This window comes from Eretmochelys imbricata, chromosome 16, assembly GCF_965152235.1.
Source record: "Eretmochelys imbricata isolate rEreImb1 chromosome 16, rEreImb1.hap1, whole genome shotgun sequence".
NCBI classification, from domain to species: Eukaryota; Metazoa; Chordata; order Testudines; family Cheloniidae; genus Eretmochelys; species Eretmochelys imbricata.
The window spans coordinates 2,159,187-2,175,369 of NC_135587.1; the positions used below are offsets into that span (position 1 = coordinate 2,159,187).

At 46.3% G+C, this 16,183-nt stretch overlaps 1 protein-coding gene across 6 annotated transcripts in view; it reads left to right on the forward strand.

The window, feature by feature from the left end:
* Window positions 1-15,510, forward strand: part of FKBP15 (FKBP prolyl isomerase family member 15) — an 88,188-nt gene extending 72,678 nt beyond the window's left edge. For all 6 annotated transcript variants that reach the window (XM_077835522.1, XM_077835528.1, XM_077835524.1 and 3 more), the window contains 9 exons: window positions 1,656-1,792; window positions 2,077-2,232; window positions 3,059-3,211; window positions 6,507-6,599; window positions 7,189-7,314; window positions 8,164-8,271; window positions 9,761-10,506; window positions 11,106-11,199; window positions 12,898-15,510. In XM_077835522.1, the coding sequence (XP_077691648.1) occupies window positions 1,656-1,792; window positions 2,077-2,232; window positions 3,059-3,211; window positions 6,507-6,599; window positions 7,189-7,314; window positions 8,164-8,271; window positions 9,761-10,506; window positions 11,106-11,199; window positions 12,898-12,975 (1,691 nt within the window). In that variant the 3' untranslated portion in view covers window positions 12,976-15,510. The remainder of the gene's footprint in view (window positions 1-1,655; window positions 1,793-2,076; window positions 2,233-3,058; window positions 3,212-6,506; window positions 6,600-7,188; window positions 7,315-8,163; window positions 8,272-9,760; window positions 10,507-11,105; window positions 11,200-12,897) is intronic.
* Window positions 15,511-16,183: the final 673 nt, after the last annotated feature.

A 16,183-nucleotide genomic window follows, 5' to 3' on the forward strand; every position in this document is an offset into this window, starting at 1 on the left:
AGCTACGCCCATACGTTTGGGAACGGCATTTCCACCTGCAAACCAACCATGCTGCGCTAAAGTGGCTTCATACCGTCAAAAACAATAACAAAAAACTTCTTCGGTGGAGTTTAGCGCTCCAAAATTAAAATTTTGGAATACAACACATTTCAAAACCTTCTAACAAGGTGGCTAATGCACTCTCCTGTAAAACTTTCCCAAAATTAACTGGTTAAAATCGTCCTTAAAATGTAAAAAATATTGTTAGTTTTTATATAATCAGTAGTATATCTAAAGGTGCATGTGTCTTATTAATTCTGTTTTCTCTTAAAGCTCCAGGAAAAAAACCACAGCCAGTGTGGAGCAGGCTGTCCAGCACTATCTATAATTTGGGGGGCATGTCATAAATATACAGCTAAGGGTAGCATAAAATCCTTCATTTACCTGTAAAGGGTTAAAAAGCTTAGATAACCTGGTTGGCACCTGACCAAAAGGACCAATAAGGGGAGAAGATACTTTCAAATCTGTGGGGGAAGGTTTTTCTTTGTGCTCTCTCCAGACAAAGAGAGGGACCAGGCAGAAAAAATACACCCTTTCCTAAACCATTCCTAAAATAAGCCTCTAAAATTACAAATTGTAAGTACAGCAAAAAATGCTTTAGTTTATCTTTTTTGATTTAGCTTGTAAATTTTCCCTGTGCTAAGAGGGAGGTTTATCCCTGTTTTTTGTAACTTTAAATTTTGCCTAAAGGGGAATCCTCTGTGTTTTAAATCTAATTACCCTGTAAATTTACCTTCCATCCTGATTTTACAAAGATACTGCTTTTACTTTTTTTTCCTTTATAATAAAGTTCTGTTTTTTAAGAATCTGATTGGTTTTTAGTGTCCTAAAAACCCAAGGGTCTGGTCTGTGCTCACCTTACCTATCTGGTTGGTAAATTATTCTCAAGCCTCCCCAGAAAAGGGGGGTAAAGGGGTTTGGGGGGATATTTTAGGGAAACAAATACTCCACATGGTCCTTTTCTGAAATCTTTGTCTAACGCACTTGGTGGTGGCAGCAGTACTCATCCAAAAACAAGAAAATTTGTGCCTTAAAGTTTTTAACCTAAGCTGGTAAAAATAAGCATGGTCCCCACATCTATACCCCAAAGTTCAGAATGTACCCTAACACAGCTATTCATATTTTCCCTAGGATCGGTGTCAAGGATATTTATGCTCTCCTCCCACCCCAGCTCAGGAGTCTCTCAGCATTTATTTTATTAACTTTATTGCCAGCATTGGCTACGAACTGGGCTGTATTGAGTTGTCTTATCACAAGACAAACAGTGAGACCTTTGTAAAAACCAGCTCAAGAGGGAAGGTGGGACTGGTGCTTTTTCAGCCTTGTATCTTTTGAGCCTTGTTGAAAAATGACAGCTTTTATAATGGTGTTACTGTAATCATTGGTGCTGAGGCCATTACATGGAGGGGAAGGTGTAGAGCAGATGACCTGTTTAAATATTTGGAAATAACCCCCACACAAGAGCTTTGAGTGTTACCATGTCACAGGTTCTAGTTCCCATAGAAACCACTAGACCTTTCTGTGTTCTACTCTTGCTATGAGCTCTAAGTTTTCTCCCACTCAGATTAACCTGAAATATGAAGTGTGGAAACCCACAGTGAGCTGTGTTCTTGCAGAGCTCCAAGAATCCTCAGAAGACATGCAAGCTAAATTCAGAGCTGAGAAGCAGAGCCGCAGGCAATTGGACCTGAAGGTTACGGCGCTGGAAGAAGAGCTTGCAGACCTGAAAGTGGAGAAAGAGAACCTGGAAAAGGTAGGCCCAGGCATCTGCATTTCAGGGGAGATGCACAGTTCCAGCTGTATGCTAGTGTTTCTGCAGACCCACACGAGGCAAGCCAAATTTTGGAAAGGCAACTCTTTCCCTACAAACAACACAGTTTTGGCACATCAGTTCAGGAGTGCACTTACATAGATTTTAAAGTTCCTTGTACGTTAATGATTGTATATAATAGTAATGACAATGAGGTTGCCCAAGGGGATGAGACACTATCTGGATGCAGTCCAGACCTGTGCTCAGACATACTATCTGTTCTCCAGAATCTTGTTGAGAGGAAGAAGAAATCCCTCTTGGAGAGAAGCCAGGCTGAGGAAGAGATGGATGAGATTCGCAGGTCCTACCAGGAAGAACTGAACAAACTTCGACAGCTCCTGAAAAAGGCACGGACTTCAACTGATCAAGCAGCAGCAGAGCAGGTGAGGAGACCTCCTCCCACTGGATAGGTTTGTGTGAGTTCCAACTGGAAAGCCTGTTGATTATAGATTGCAAATACACATTGGATAAAGCTGCATCAGTTGCTCAATGAAGAAATAGCACCCTGCTTCGCTAAGGGGATTTGTCTCCAGTGCTTCTCCTCTGCTTTGCTGGCCTTTGTTGGCTTTGCCTTTACCTCCTGCTCCAGGATTCTTACCGATGACTCCAAAGAACTACGTAACCCAGGCAGACAGGAAACTATACTAGGTGGGGAGTAAGGAAGGCTCCTAACTTCAAAAGAATGGGCTGTGATTCTGAGTTTGGTCTCCAGCCAGCTGTTATGTGGCTTTGGGGCAATAGGAGCAGTCTCAGTCCTGATGGGTGCAAATCTTGCCTGCTTGGTCTTCCAGAGCAAATGATGCAGTGATCAGAAGATAGCCAAGAGGCTTACACCCTTGTGCCAACAGAGCAGAGCTCCTTTTTAACTGGTCAGAGTGGAGTTGGGGAAGAGTAGAGTTGTTCGTAGAGGGAAGGGTGAATGGGGCGCCATCGCTGTTGGGGACCCTTCAAATAGCAACAGCAACTGGTGAAGCAAGGGGCTGCAATCTCAGCCAGCATTAGAGAATTGCCCTCCCATGGAGGATAGAATTGTGCTTTGTGTGAGGAGGAAATGCTGCAGGGATAGAACACCAACCCCAAGATGGCAGAACTAGGTAGGAGAGTTTGCCTTGCTCCGGCCCCACCCCAGAATTCTCTGCTCATAAGAGTGAATGTGACTGTCATGTCTTGGTAGTTCCCTGCTAATCACTTCTATTACTTCATGGGCAGCTGTCACTCATTCAGGCAGAGCTGGAATCCGAGTGGGAAGCAAAATGTGAGCGCATGCTGGTCTCTGCCAAGGAGCAGCACTTACGGCAGTATCAGGAGGTGTGTGAACAGAGAGACTCTCAACAGCAGTGCATCACCCAGCTGGAAGAGAAGGTAGACTGCCCTCCTTTGCTAACCACTTGTCTATACATTCACTTCTCCACCTCCTTCCCACATGCTGTTGTCCTTCGGAAGCAAATGGGAGGGGTGTAGTGGGGAATCTCGTACCCAGGAGTGCTCTGCCACTTTGGTGTGGCTAGTGTTTTCAGTTTCCTGGCTTCTCAGAGAAGATGATGGTTCCCCTCTTGGCTGAAGGATGTGTCTGGATGTTGCCCCCCTTAACTCCTGGGTGGTTGGGATTAACGAGGAGACTGGCTGTTGATGTATTAGCAGGGGTTCTGTATGGGGCAGAGAAGGGGCATGCTGACCTCAGGACAGAATTAGCTAGCGGGAAATGCTGCAGCTGATGTCTACCAAGCATGACAGTTTTTCTGAGGGGAAAGGTCTGATCTGGTGGAAAGGGAATAGTAAAATGCATCTCCGCTGCTGATTAAATTAAACATAAAGAACCAAAAAAGTGCCACCATAACTAAACAACAAAGTAAAAGAAGCAGTGAGAGGCAAAAGAGCATCCTTTAAAAAAGTGGAAGTTAAATCTTATTGAGGAAAATAGAAAAGAGCATAAACTCTGACAGGTAAAGTGTAAAAGTGTAATTAGAAAGGTCAATAAAGAATGTGAAGAACAGCTAGCCAAAGACTCAAAGTAATAGCAAAAAAAAATAAGTACATCAGAAGCAGGAAGCCTGCTAAACAACCAGTGGGGCCATTAGAGGATCAAGATGATAAAGGAGCACTCAAGGACAATAAGGCCATTGCAGAGAAACTAAATGAATTCTTTGCATCGGTCTTCACAACTGAGGGTGTGAGGGAGATTCCCAAACCTGAGCCTTTCTTTTTAGGTGACAAATCTGAGGAGATTGGGGTGTCATTAGAGGAGGTTTTGGAACAAATTGATAAATTAAACAGTAATAAGTCACCAGGACCAGATGGTATTCACCCAAGAGTTCTGAAGGAACTCAAATGTGAAATTACAGAACTAACAACTCTGGTATGTAACCTATTATTTAAATCAGCTTCTGTACCAGATGACTGGAGGATAGCTAATGTGATGCCAAGTTTTTAAAAAGACTCCAGAGGTGATCCCAACAATTACAGCCCAGTAAGCCTGACTCAGTACCGGGCAAGCTGGTTGAAACTAAAATAAAGAACAGAATTGTCAGACACAGATGAACATCATTTGTTGGGGAAGAGTCAGTGTGGCTTTTGTAAAGGGAAACTATGCCTCATCAATGTACTAGAATTCTTTGAGGGGGTCAACAAGCATGTGGACAGGGGCGATCCAGTGGATACAGTGTACTTAGATGTTCAGAAAGCCTTTGACGAGGTCCCTCACCAAAGACTCTTAAGCAAAGTAAGGGGTCATGGGATAAGAGGGAAGATCCTCTCATGGATTGGTAACTGATTACAAGATAGGAAACAAAGGGTAGGAATAAATGGTCTGTTTCCAGACTGGAGAGACATAAATAGTGGTGTTCGCCAAGGGTCTGTACTGGGACCAGTCCTATTCAACATATTCATAAATGATCTGGAAAAGCGGGTAAACAGTGAGTTGGCAAAATTTGCAGACGATACAAAACTACTCAGATAGTGTGATGGGGCAAGGCCAGATGGCTATAGAAAAGTAGTGGGAGATAGATATATTAGCTCCAGGCTAAACAAATCCCTGGTACCAGGTTAAGTGAAATGGAAGCTGCTCCAGGTCAATTAAGACACCTGGGACCAAATAAGAACTTTCCAGAAGGCAGGGAAAATGCTAGGTTGATTGGGACACCTGAAGCTAATCAGGGACTGGCTGAAACTATTTAAAAGCCTCCCGGTCAGTCAGGTGGGTGTGCATGTCAGGAGCTGTGGGAGGAAGTTGCGCTGTTGGAGAGGCTGAGTAGTACACACCATATCAGGCACAAGGAAGGAGGCCCTGAGGTAAGGGTGAAGTGGAGCTTGAGGAAGTGAGGGCTGCTGTGGGGGAAGTAGCCCAGGGAATTGTACATGTCATGTTTCTAAAAGGTCAGCTACCATAGCTGATACTATTAGGGTCCTTGGGCTGGAGCCCGGAGTAGAGGGTGGGACCCCTTTGCCCCCTGATTAATCACTGAGACTGGGAGACAACAGAGACTGTGCAAGGAAGGATAACTTCTCCTCACCTCCCTCGCTGGCTTATGATGAAAATGGCTCAGTAGACTGTGACCCTTTTCTCTAGAGAAAGAAGGGTTACGTGGAGGGTCATTGAGCCTCTGAGGCTAGCAAAATCCTCCAGGAAATGCGGGACCCACGGAGCCAAGGACTGAGCTTTGTCACAATAGTTAAGTCCAAAGCAGACTGTGAAGAGTTACAAAAGGATCTCACAAAACTGGGTGACTAGGGGCAACAAAATTGCAGATGAAATTCAATGTAGATAAAAGGAAAGTAATGCACATTGAAAACATAATCCCAACTATACATATAAAATGATTGGGTCTAAATTAGCTGTAACCACTCAAGAAAGAGATCTTGGAGTCATTGTGGATGGTTGAGTGGATGTTTTCAGAGAATGTGCAGCGGCAGTCAAAGTGAACAGAATGTTGGGAATCATTAAGAAAGGGATAGATAATAAGACAGAAAATATCCTATTGCCTCCATATAAATCCATGGTACGCCCACATCTTGAATACTGTGTGCAGATGTGGTCGCCCCATCTCAAAAAAGGATGTATTAGAATTGGAAAAGGTTCAGAAAAGGGCAACAAAAATTATTAGGGGTATGGAACAGCTGCTATATGAGGAGAGATTAATAAAACTGGTACTTTTCAGCTTGGAAAAGAGACGACTAAGGGGGCATATGATAGAAGTCTATAAAATCATGACGGGTGTGGAGAAAGTAAAAAGGGAAGTGTTGTTTATTCCTTCACATAACACAAGAACTAGGGGTCACTAAATGAAATTTAATGGGCAGCAGGTTTTAAAACAAACAAAAGGAAGTATTTCTTCACACAATGCACAGTCAACCTGTGGAACTCTTTGCCAGAGGATGTTGTGAAGGCCAAGACTATAACAGGTTCAAAAAAGAACTAGATAAATTGATGGAGGATAGGTCCATCAATGGCTTATGATGGGTAGGGATGGTGTCCCTAGACTGTATTTGGCAGAAGCTGAAAATGGATGAGAGGGAATGGATCACTTGATGATTACCTGTTCTGTTCATTGCCTCTGAAGCACCTGGCATTGACCAAAGGCCCACCTAGTCTTTCTGACAGTGGTCTGACTCAGTATGGCCGTTCTTATGTATGTTCTTATTTTTTGTTTCTTTTTTTCAGCTCTCCACTCTGAAACGCTCTAGAAATGTAGAGGAGCAAAAACTCTTTGTGTTTCAGGAGCAGCTGGCGCAACTGGGGCCGATCAATGAGAAGGTAAAGGGTGAACACTGAGGCCAACCCTCACTGATGTATTATCTTGACTGAGGCCACTGATGTTGTCCCATTGGGAGAAGAGGAGAGCTTTGTATTGCTTCCAGTGGCTGATATGGGCCCAGTGACAGGATCCAGCAACCTTCTACCAGAGAATGCTGCTGCATAGCATCCCAGTGCAGTCATGCCCCCTCCTTGACATCCCAAGGTTGGGGGAGTCCACAGGCTCTTCCTTCCCAGCATGACTATTATCTTCACAGGGGTGGGGCGATGGTGGCTGTTGCTGGGACAGTTCTGAGGGAGTTTTGTAAATGCCTCAGCTAGTGAAATCCTGCATAAAGCTGCTTTAGTCAGGAACAGGAGAAAATTGCAGCTTGTGTGTGTTCTGCCTGTTAGGAGCTCTCTGCAAATTTTAGGCTTTTGTTGTTGGTTTTTTGTTTGTCTTTGCAAGAGATCTACAAAATCATGGCATTGTGAACAAATGTGCTGCTGTCACTAACCTGTCCTGCTGCAAACTGGGCACAGTAGTAGCAAGATGTGAATGTCAGTGAGGATCTATTGAGCTGCTCTGACTTCCTGTTTCCTTTGACAGTATTCAGTCCTACAGTCCCATGTTGCTGCCCTGAAGGCTCGCTATGAAGAGCGTATCAGGGAGCTGGAGAAGGGTTCTCTACTAGAAAATCAGGAGAGATCTCCGCCTGCAGACGCTACAGAGGAGGTGAGCTGGCCCAGCCAGGGTGGTCTGGTTTACCCTCATCAGAGAAGTTCTCTACTTCATGTCTACCCTGAACTTTTTCCCTAGGTAGGGGGAGAGTTATTTATTAAACACATGGCAGTGCCTTATTCTTTGGGGGAAGCGTACCCAGAGGATGAGCTTGTTCCTGTGTAGAGTACTACTCCTATCAGGGGCCTTGGAGGGAAAGATGCAGTGTGACTCCTGGTGTGAAGTCCTGACCCCTCAATACAGATTACTACTCATAGATTCTAAGGTCAGAAGGGACCATTATGATCATCTAGTCCGACCTCCTGCACAACCAGGCCACAGAATCTCACCCACCCACTCTTACGAAAAAACTCTCACCTATGTCTGAGCTATTGAAGTCCTCAGATCATGGTTTAAAGATTTCAAGGAGCAGAGAATCCTCCAGCAAGTGACCCATGCCCCATGCTACAGAGGAAGGCGAAAAACCTCCAAGGCCTCTTCCAATCTGCCCTGGAGGAAAATTCCTTCCCAACCCCAAATATGGCAATAAGCTAAACCCTGAGCATATGGGCAAGACTCACCAGGCAGATACCCAGAAAAGAATTTTCTGTACTACTTAAAGAATGAAAATCCTGGTAGCTACCTCCAGCTCTGGGGTGACGTACCATTTGCACATGACAGTCTCCAGCCCTGGCATGCCAAATGTGAAAGGTGCAGTCTCTTAAAACAGAACTGTGGCCCCTCTTGACCTAACTGTTCAGCTGTATGGAGAAGCCTACAATGTTGGTTTGGTGACCCATTCTTTCTTACATGTTCCAAATGATGCAGATATCATGTTTATATGCTCCTCTTCATTGTTCTCAGGTGAAAAAGATCATGAATGGGGTATTTCAGACTTTGAGGGGTGAATTTGAGCTGGAAGAGTCGTACAGTGGCAAAGCAGTTCTTGGTGTTGTCATGAACACCATCAAGGTACAGTACTGATGGGTTACAAACCAGCAACGGTGAGAATGAGTCTTGGGCCAAAAGAACACGTGTACCTCTAGCCGGGGTCTGGAATAGTGTGAAGCTGTGGTTAGTAACCATGATAAAAAGGGTATTATAAAATAATGGGAGGAGATACAACAGTGAGGGACAGTAAAATATGGGAACCTCTTCTCCCAGAGAAACTAGGACAATGCACCTGATATGTTCAACATTCTTGTTGAGCTTTCACAAGGCAGTAGGGGATAGGCTAAATAAGACAAGGATGATTTAATTAGATTTAATATTAAGGGAAACTGGGCACAAGAACTTGGATTATTTCTTTTAGAGGTAAAAATTACCAAGTGCAGCAATGCAAGCTGTCACTGTGGTACTGGAGGAAGTGGATCAGTCAGAATATGGGCATTGGAGGTGGGTACCTAGCTGAGAGGACTGAGTTCATGTTGGCTTTTTGCTGACTTGAATTTAAGAAGTTTGCTCTTGACCTTCCCAATGTACTTTAGAAAGTACACATGGCATTTTTCCAAAACCCAGCTGCCTGCTGTACCCACTCTTCCCTCTCAGATCAACTGGAGAGAAAACAGTTTTCGGTAGAAATTAGACTGTCTCTGCCCAGAATCCCCACACACGTAGCAGCCTCAGGATTGTCAGGTTAGGTTTGGGGCTGCAGTAGAACGTTTACACAGCCAGAAGCGAATTGGACAAGTGCTTCCTGTGTTGGCACTTGGGGGTAGGGGAAGCAAGGGTTGGGAGCTGAGAGCATCCAGGATGAGATATGACCTTTGACCTTCGGGACACGACTCAGTCCTGAACATGTCAACAGGTGGGATGCTGAGTATTGGCCTGCGTAGTGGGAGTTGGATGGAGAAAACATGTCCGCTCAGTGGCTGCTTTGTTGGGAGGCTCAGCAGAGAGGGCAAAGTTGAAAGTCTCATCTCCCCAAAGTGCGCTTCCTGGGTTGGTTTCAAGCCCCCTTGGCGGGGGGAAGGAAGAAGGACTCTGCGCCTGCAGCCTGTGCTGTGTAACTGGACGCTGTTGCCTAGTGGCTAGAAACCAGGAGTTAGGAAACGAGTTTTTAATTTCATCTCCCCTCACTTCCAAGAACAGACAGTGACTTGCGGTGTCCCGCCCAGCCTTTGTTTTCCCATTTGCAGGTAATGCAATGCCTGCCTCTTTGGGGATTAGGGCTGCCTGTTGCTTGTCTAATCTTCGCTGCAATCTTCTCAGAGTTCACGTGCAATAGCATTTCTACCTTAGATAGTTGCCTTCTGCAAGAGTGTAGGAAGTTATCTGAAAATGCCTCAGAGGCCCAGCTAATACATGCACCACTCAGGTGCACCTGGCTGGATGATCCTCTGCCATATTAAAGCATCAGGAGACTTTCCTTCCTTCAGTGGATCAGCAGCCGTTACAAACAGTCATGGTGGTTTGTGTCTCTAGTGATTAACACTCCCTTGCCTTTTCCTTTGTTTTCCAGACTGTAACTCTGCAGCTGCTCAGCAGACAACAGGAGAGGCGAGAGAGCAACAGTGACGAGGAGGAGGAGCCTAGAACTGGAGAGAGGAAACAGGAAAGTCCACCAAAAGTGAAGGAGGACCATAAAGGTGCTGTCCAGTATGGGCCAGCACCAAGCACTGTGTGTCCAACTAAACCAGCAGGTGAGTCTGCTGGTATTGCTACACCTCCCAGATCTCCTGAGGAAGGGCAGAGGACCCACAACACTACAGCATCAGAAGTGAAGATGATCCAGGAGATGCATGAAGAGCATATCTTCTCTGAATCGGTTCAGCCAGTAAAGCCCAGCCAAGAGCTGGTGGATCCTGAGGAGGATGTAGATTCTGTACTGGCTGAGCAAAGGCAGGCAAGTGCTCCCAGTGGGATAGCTCAGCATGAACGCAGCTTACAAGAAGTAGTATCTGTTCAAGCAGAAAGTCCAGAGCCCTCTATTCTAGACACAAAGCTGGAAGCACTGGAAGAGGCCATGCCTTCGGAAACCCCAGCTTCAGAGCACAAGGCAGAGGAGCCTGCAGGAGGACTGGAACCCCTGCCTCTGAAAAGTGCAGAGTGGGGGAGTTGTCTGGGAATTCCAGATGCACCCAACTCTGAAATGGGTACTAGCATTTCTGAGTTAACATCTGAGATGGCAGAGAAGGATCCAGCCACCAAACACAAAGCTACAGAACCCCAAGGACTGGCATCTAGCCCCAAGCAGAAGGATTCCAGGTTGGTGGTGGTTGGAGAGCTCTATGGCTACAGTAGTTCCTTTCTCAATTTCCCACTGTTGTGCAGTTGCCCTGCCGCTGGTGGTGGGCTAGTGTGGCCTAAACATCCGGCAGTTGGTGCAGGGCAGCGTGCTAGGTTGGGCTGGCCAGCCAGCTAGGTACTTGTTCAGCGCAAATCTAAACAAGGGTGGCTAAAATACTAGGAGCTGCAGGTGTCCAGTCTAGTGCTGTCTCCCGGGGAGAAACTGAAAAGTGTTAGTATGGCTGAGACCTCCGGGGTAGGTGATTGCAGTGCTGCACTACAAACTGGGCAGTCAGTATGATCATTGTCCCTTGTTTCTAGCTGAATCAGTGATTCCATTGCAAAGCTGTTACCACCAGCTAGCTATTGTGAAGTTCCACTCCTGGCAGCCTAAAGGGGAGTCCTGTTACTTTACTATATAAGCCCCAACTAGTTTCACACATCCATAAGTAGCCTGTTACTACTATACAAACCTGAATAGTGGGACTAGAGCTTATTCCTAAAGTGCAGGCAAATTGCTCTTGGCTTCCTTTCCCACACTGAGAATTAGATTCTTTTAATTCTCTGTCCTTTTCTAGTCTCGCTGAGAATGACGATGACTTGTTCAAAGTTGCAACCCATAAACCACTAAAGCCTGGAGTTCCACCGGAAGAGGAGGATGAGGAAGAAGTGGTAAGAACTTGGGGTGTGATTCACAAAGTAACTTAGGTGCCTAACTCTGGAGTTCAGGTTTCTATACGCAGCACCACTGCAGTCCACAAAACTAGATCCCTGCACCCTGACCCACACCCAGTTGGACGGGACTACGAGTGTCAGGTTTGGGATGGATGTAAAAACAGCTGGACTCTCTCAGGGCTGGATTGTGAAGGCTCCCCTCCTCCTGCCCATGGGGTTGGGTGTTGGCAGCTGCATGCCCTGCTCCTGCCATCCTTCCCCAGCGCATTGCGGTGTGGAGTGCGCCAAGAGTCGCAGAGCACGCTGCAGCAGGGCGCAGCAGACGGCAGGATCCAGGCGTGCAGCTGCTGCCATGCCAGCCGTAGGGGCAGGAGGCGCTGCAGCCGTAACAACAGTTTAGGGTTGAGGGGAAGCGTCGGGATTGGATTCGGGGGGAGGGATAGCTCGGTGGTTTGAACACTGGCCTGCTAAACCCAGGGTTGTGAGCTCAATCCTTGAGGGGGCCATTTAGGGATCTGGGGCAAAAATTGGGGGTTGGTCCTGCTTTGAGCAGGGGTTTGGACTAGATGGCCTCCTGAGGTCCCTTCCAACCCTGAGATTCTAGGATTCTAAGAAAATAGCTCGACCCTCGGGGGCTCCAGTCAGGTTGGGTCCAGGTTGGGCCTAAAAGTTAAGGGAAACTCCTGCTTGGCTGTCACCTAACATTGTAGGTGCCTCACCTTCCACTGGAAACGTTCCCTAGACACCCGAGTTCTAGATCCCGGGGTATGTGCACTGCTGCCTCCCTCTAGGCATTCAAGTGCCTGTCTCCCACCTAAGCCTGAGGGCGCTTTGCGAACCAGGGAAGACAGGCTTTGGTCCGCCTAAGTCGAGGCCCATTCCGGTCGGCATGCTCAGAGGCTGCCTGCTGGATTAGGTCTCATACAAAATCCAGGAGGAGGTGGTGTTGGTGCTCAGTGCTTAGAGAATTGCTTGGGGTGTGTGGGAGACCCAAGTTGAATTCCCAGCAGAGAGGGGCGTGGGGGGGAGAAAGCACTTGGACAGGGATCTCCCACCTCTCAGGAGAAGACTCCAACAACAGAGCTGGGGTAGTATGATGTGGGACTCCCGCAGTCTCTCCTGTAGAAGCTATTCCACTGTGGATAACTAATGATGGAGTGATGGAAGCTGTGGGACTGGAGTTGGGATATCCCACCTCCCAGGTGGGTGCTCTGACTGCTGGGCTATGGAGTCATTCCCACTCTCTCTGGCCCAATGACTATTTTAAATATTCATTCCACTGGCTGGGGATAATCATCCCGGGGGGTGGGGGGCGGGCAGGGAGTGTGGTCTGGTGATTAGAGCCCCAGCCTGGGAGGTAGGAGGTCCTGGGTCCAGTCCCCTAGCTCTGATCACTTTTTTTATTAGTTATCCACAGTGAAACAGCTTCAGCAGGAGAGAGAGGGAGCCTCACACTGGAATATCCTAGAGCCTAGTTGTTACAGCACTATCCTGGGATGTGGGTGATGCAGGTTCAATTTCCACCCCCTGCCTGTAGGGGAGAAGGAGAGGTCCCTGTTCAAATCTCTTCTCCCCTTGGGCAGGGAGAAGGGAAGTGAACCTGGATCTCCTACATCTGGCCAAAAATGTGCCCACCCCTGCTGTACGGAGACTGAACTCTAATAATCTAACCCTGCTTTCCATTTGGGCTTTCAGAGCATGAAAGGGCACCCTCCCCCAACCCCACTCTTTGGGGATGATGACGATGATGATGACCTGGACTGGCTGGGATGAAGAGCTGGATGTGGCAAGCAAGCCTGTGAGCTTCTCCTTTGGGCACATTGCCTCCTCTCAAGCGTATTTTGGACTTACCAGCTGCATTTCCTTGGGATGTAAATGGAACAGGCTTGGGACTCTCCAAAGTCCCACGGTTGCAAGTTAACTGGGGCTGTCAGCAAGTGACAGCACTGCTGGGCAGTTGGACCCAATCTCGCTGGCATGATCAGCTAGCCCAGATTATGGGCAAGTTTAAGCAGCCAGCCACTCATCCTGCATGTTCCTGTCGCTGTCCTTTTGTGTGAGCCATCAATTTGTTAATCTGAAATTCTGATGTAAGTATGAATTTTGTAACCAGTTCTGGAATAAGCAAGTCTGGCAGGATTCTGCATCAGATACAGTGACGAAAACGGGGCAGAGGAAATTGCTCCTTTCCCAGTACAATTGATACTAAAACAACAAATATAGAATTCCAAAGATCTGTGGGATGTCAGATTAACCCTTCACTAGAGACGCTTCTGGATCCACCTGCAGGGCTTCACATCCGGCCATCACAAACATGCTCACCAAGCAGTTAGATGCCGATCGAAAGTACATGGAGTAGGTTACTATGGAGACTTCTAATCCGAGTATTTCCTGCTCACGCACATGCCTTGTGGAAATTGAAGGAGTTGAGGTAACATAGGCGTTGAGTGTTGAACACTGAGCTGTAGAAAGCAATCTGTGGTGCTACCTGAGCCAAGGGCTACTCTGCAAAGGCTGTCAATGCATCACAGCTCCATGGAGCTCTGATGGGCTGAGACCGGAGTGCCAGGAGAACAAATACTCTGTTAAATATGGACCTGCAGCTTCTAGTAAGTGCTTTAAAGACTCCTCTAGTGTTTCCCTTTGTGAGAAGCTAAATCCCTTTACCCTCCCTCACTAAAATGAGTGACACTGAAGGGTTATAGTATGTTCATGTGTATGCAGTATGTTCTTAATGTGTGTGCCCGCACATCCCGTAAAACTAATTCACAATCCCCTGCCAATGGAGGCACCATGCTGGCTGAGTGTAGGACCAAGAGTGAGACTGAGCTTGCCTTTCTCCTAGCCCCTCTGCCTATTGTGAACCTTCATGCTTTTAGGGCTGAGCTGTCCCACTAGCCTGTCCAAACCACAAGCCGAAAAGCCTGCAGAAGAGGCAGCCTGTTGCTTACTAAGTGTACAGGTGCAGTGAAACAGAACAATTTGCAGCTCCCATTGACCATTTAACTGTGTATGGCACTTGGCAGCAGTGCAGTTCTGATTATGATAAATATCTGTACAACAAAACTTTTTGCCTCCTACTCACTGCAAAGTCTGACTCCGTGAAACCATTGTGTCCCACAACCCCTGGCTGTTAGCACTCTCCACCAGTCCCACAAAAGGCGCAGTCTGGTCACCACACAGTCTGCTCACACCCACGTCCGTACTTCATTCGCATCATGTATGTCCATCTCTGATGCAGGTTAGATCATGTGAGGCTGCACTTTGCCATTGGCAATAGAAACCCCACAATAACAGCACTACAGACAACAAGATGTTAGTGGGCTCCCTGTCCAGACAGAGGAGGGAGTTAATCTGGGCAGTCATTTGCCAGTCTGCTGTGCCTTTTTTCTCTGCTGCTAAACGTGGCAGGATTGTAGTATAAACTAGAACTCCTTAGATTAAAGGGGCACTATTAAATTATAGATGAGGATGTATATATCTTAACTGGCTTATTCAGGACACCATAGGTTATTGGAACAGAATTTGTAAATCCAATTTTCATTCTTTGTGCTCTATTTACTTTTCACTCAGCTGTAAAGTGTCTTATTTATGTTCATTTTCTAGTCATTTCACTTCCAGGGTCTCTCCTGTACACAATCCTGCAGCATTTTGAGTTGCAAATATTGCACATGAGGGGAGGGAATAAATTGCTTTTAAAAACAAACACTTCCACTTAAATTATAATAGCATAATGGAAACTGTTTAGATCTGTTCTAGGTTCTGTGAACACTTTTACAAAAATACCTTGAGAAAAATTTGCAAGTGTTCCATTAAATATAGAATAACTTATTTTAACTCAGGCAGTGCAGAGTACAAACTTGATTGACAGCAGTGACTCAATACCCAAGGGCTGCTTTGCTTTAGTGAATAAAAATGGAATAAGTAGCCAAATTTAACTAAAAATATGAGAAGGACTAACTTCTGTGAACCAGCCAATGTACTGAAGTGTAAACACTTGTTTCACATAAGTCCTCTAGCTTGGGGTAGAGCACCTTGCTCTCAAGTAGAAGCTATCTAAAGTCAAAGTATGGAATAAATGTGTAAGAGCAAAGGGATTAACACATGTAAACCAGGTTTTCCAGAAGTCCCCCTTCATTGTGATGGTCTCTCTGTATCTGTCCTTTAAGTGTGATCTTTGGAATCAACATGTCTGTGGAAACTGTCCCCCACTGGAAACACCACTAACTGTATGACAAATGCTATGTCTTTGTCTCCTATACAGATTTGATAAAACCTAAAAAATAAAAGTGCAATTAAACAAATCTATTTCTGGATCATACTATCTTTAATTCCTGCTTTTAATGTACATGTCTGCAAAGCTCACCAAGCTTAGTTGTAAATCCAAACAACTCATTTTATTCATTCCTTGTCCAATTTCCATGAAATTCCTGTCCAAAAGGAGCAATGGGCTCCCAACAGGAGGCCTGTTGAGGTGATCCAGGGTTTTTTAGGAGGTCTCTCCAGAAAGGTGAGTAGAGCCTGTACGATTAGCCCCAGAATCAGGAAGTAACTGAGATGCTACAACATCCTTTGCAATTCCACAGAGCTCAGCATAATTGTTACTCATCTTAACAGGCCAAGTGAATTCTTCCGTTGACTTTGCTGCTGCCTTTTGAGGGTGTGAACTAATTACACCAATGGGAAAAACACACTCACTCTCTCTCTCTCTCTCTCTCTCTCTCTCTCTCCACCTCTTCACCCAAGAGCCCACCCTCTTGTCGCCTCTTCTCTTCCCCGAGCATGCCCTGTCCCCACTCTTCCCTCTCCCTGCCAGTACCTCTTGCATGCCGTAGAACAGCTGATCGTGGGGGACGTGAGGCACTGAGAGGGAGGGCGGACTTAGCTGCCGGTGGGTGCTAAACACCCACTTTTTTTTCCATCAGTGCTCCAGACCTGGATGGATTCAGCGCCTATGACAGTAACATGGCTGCATCCCCGG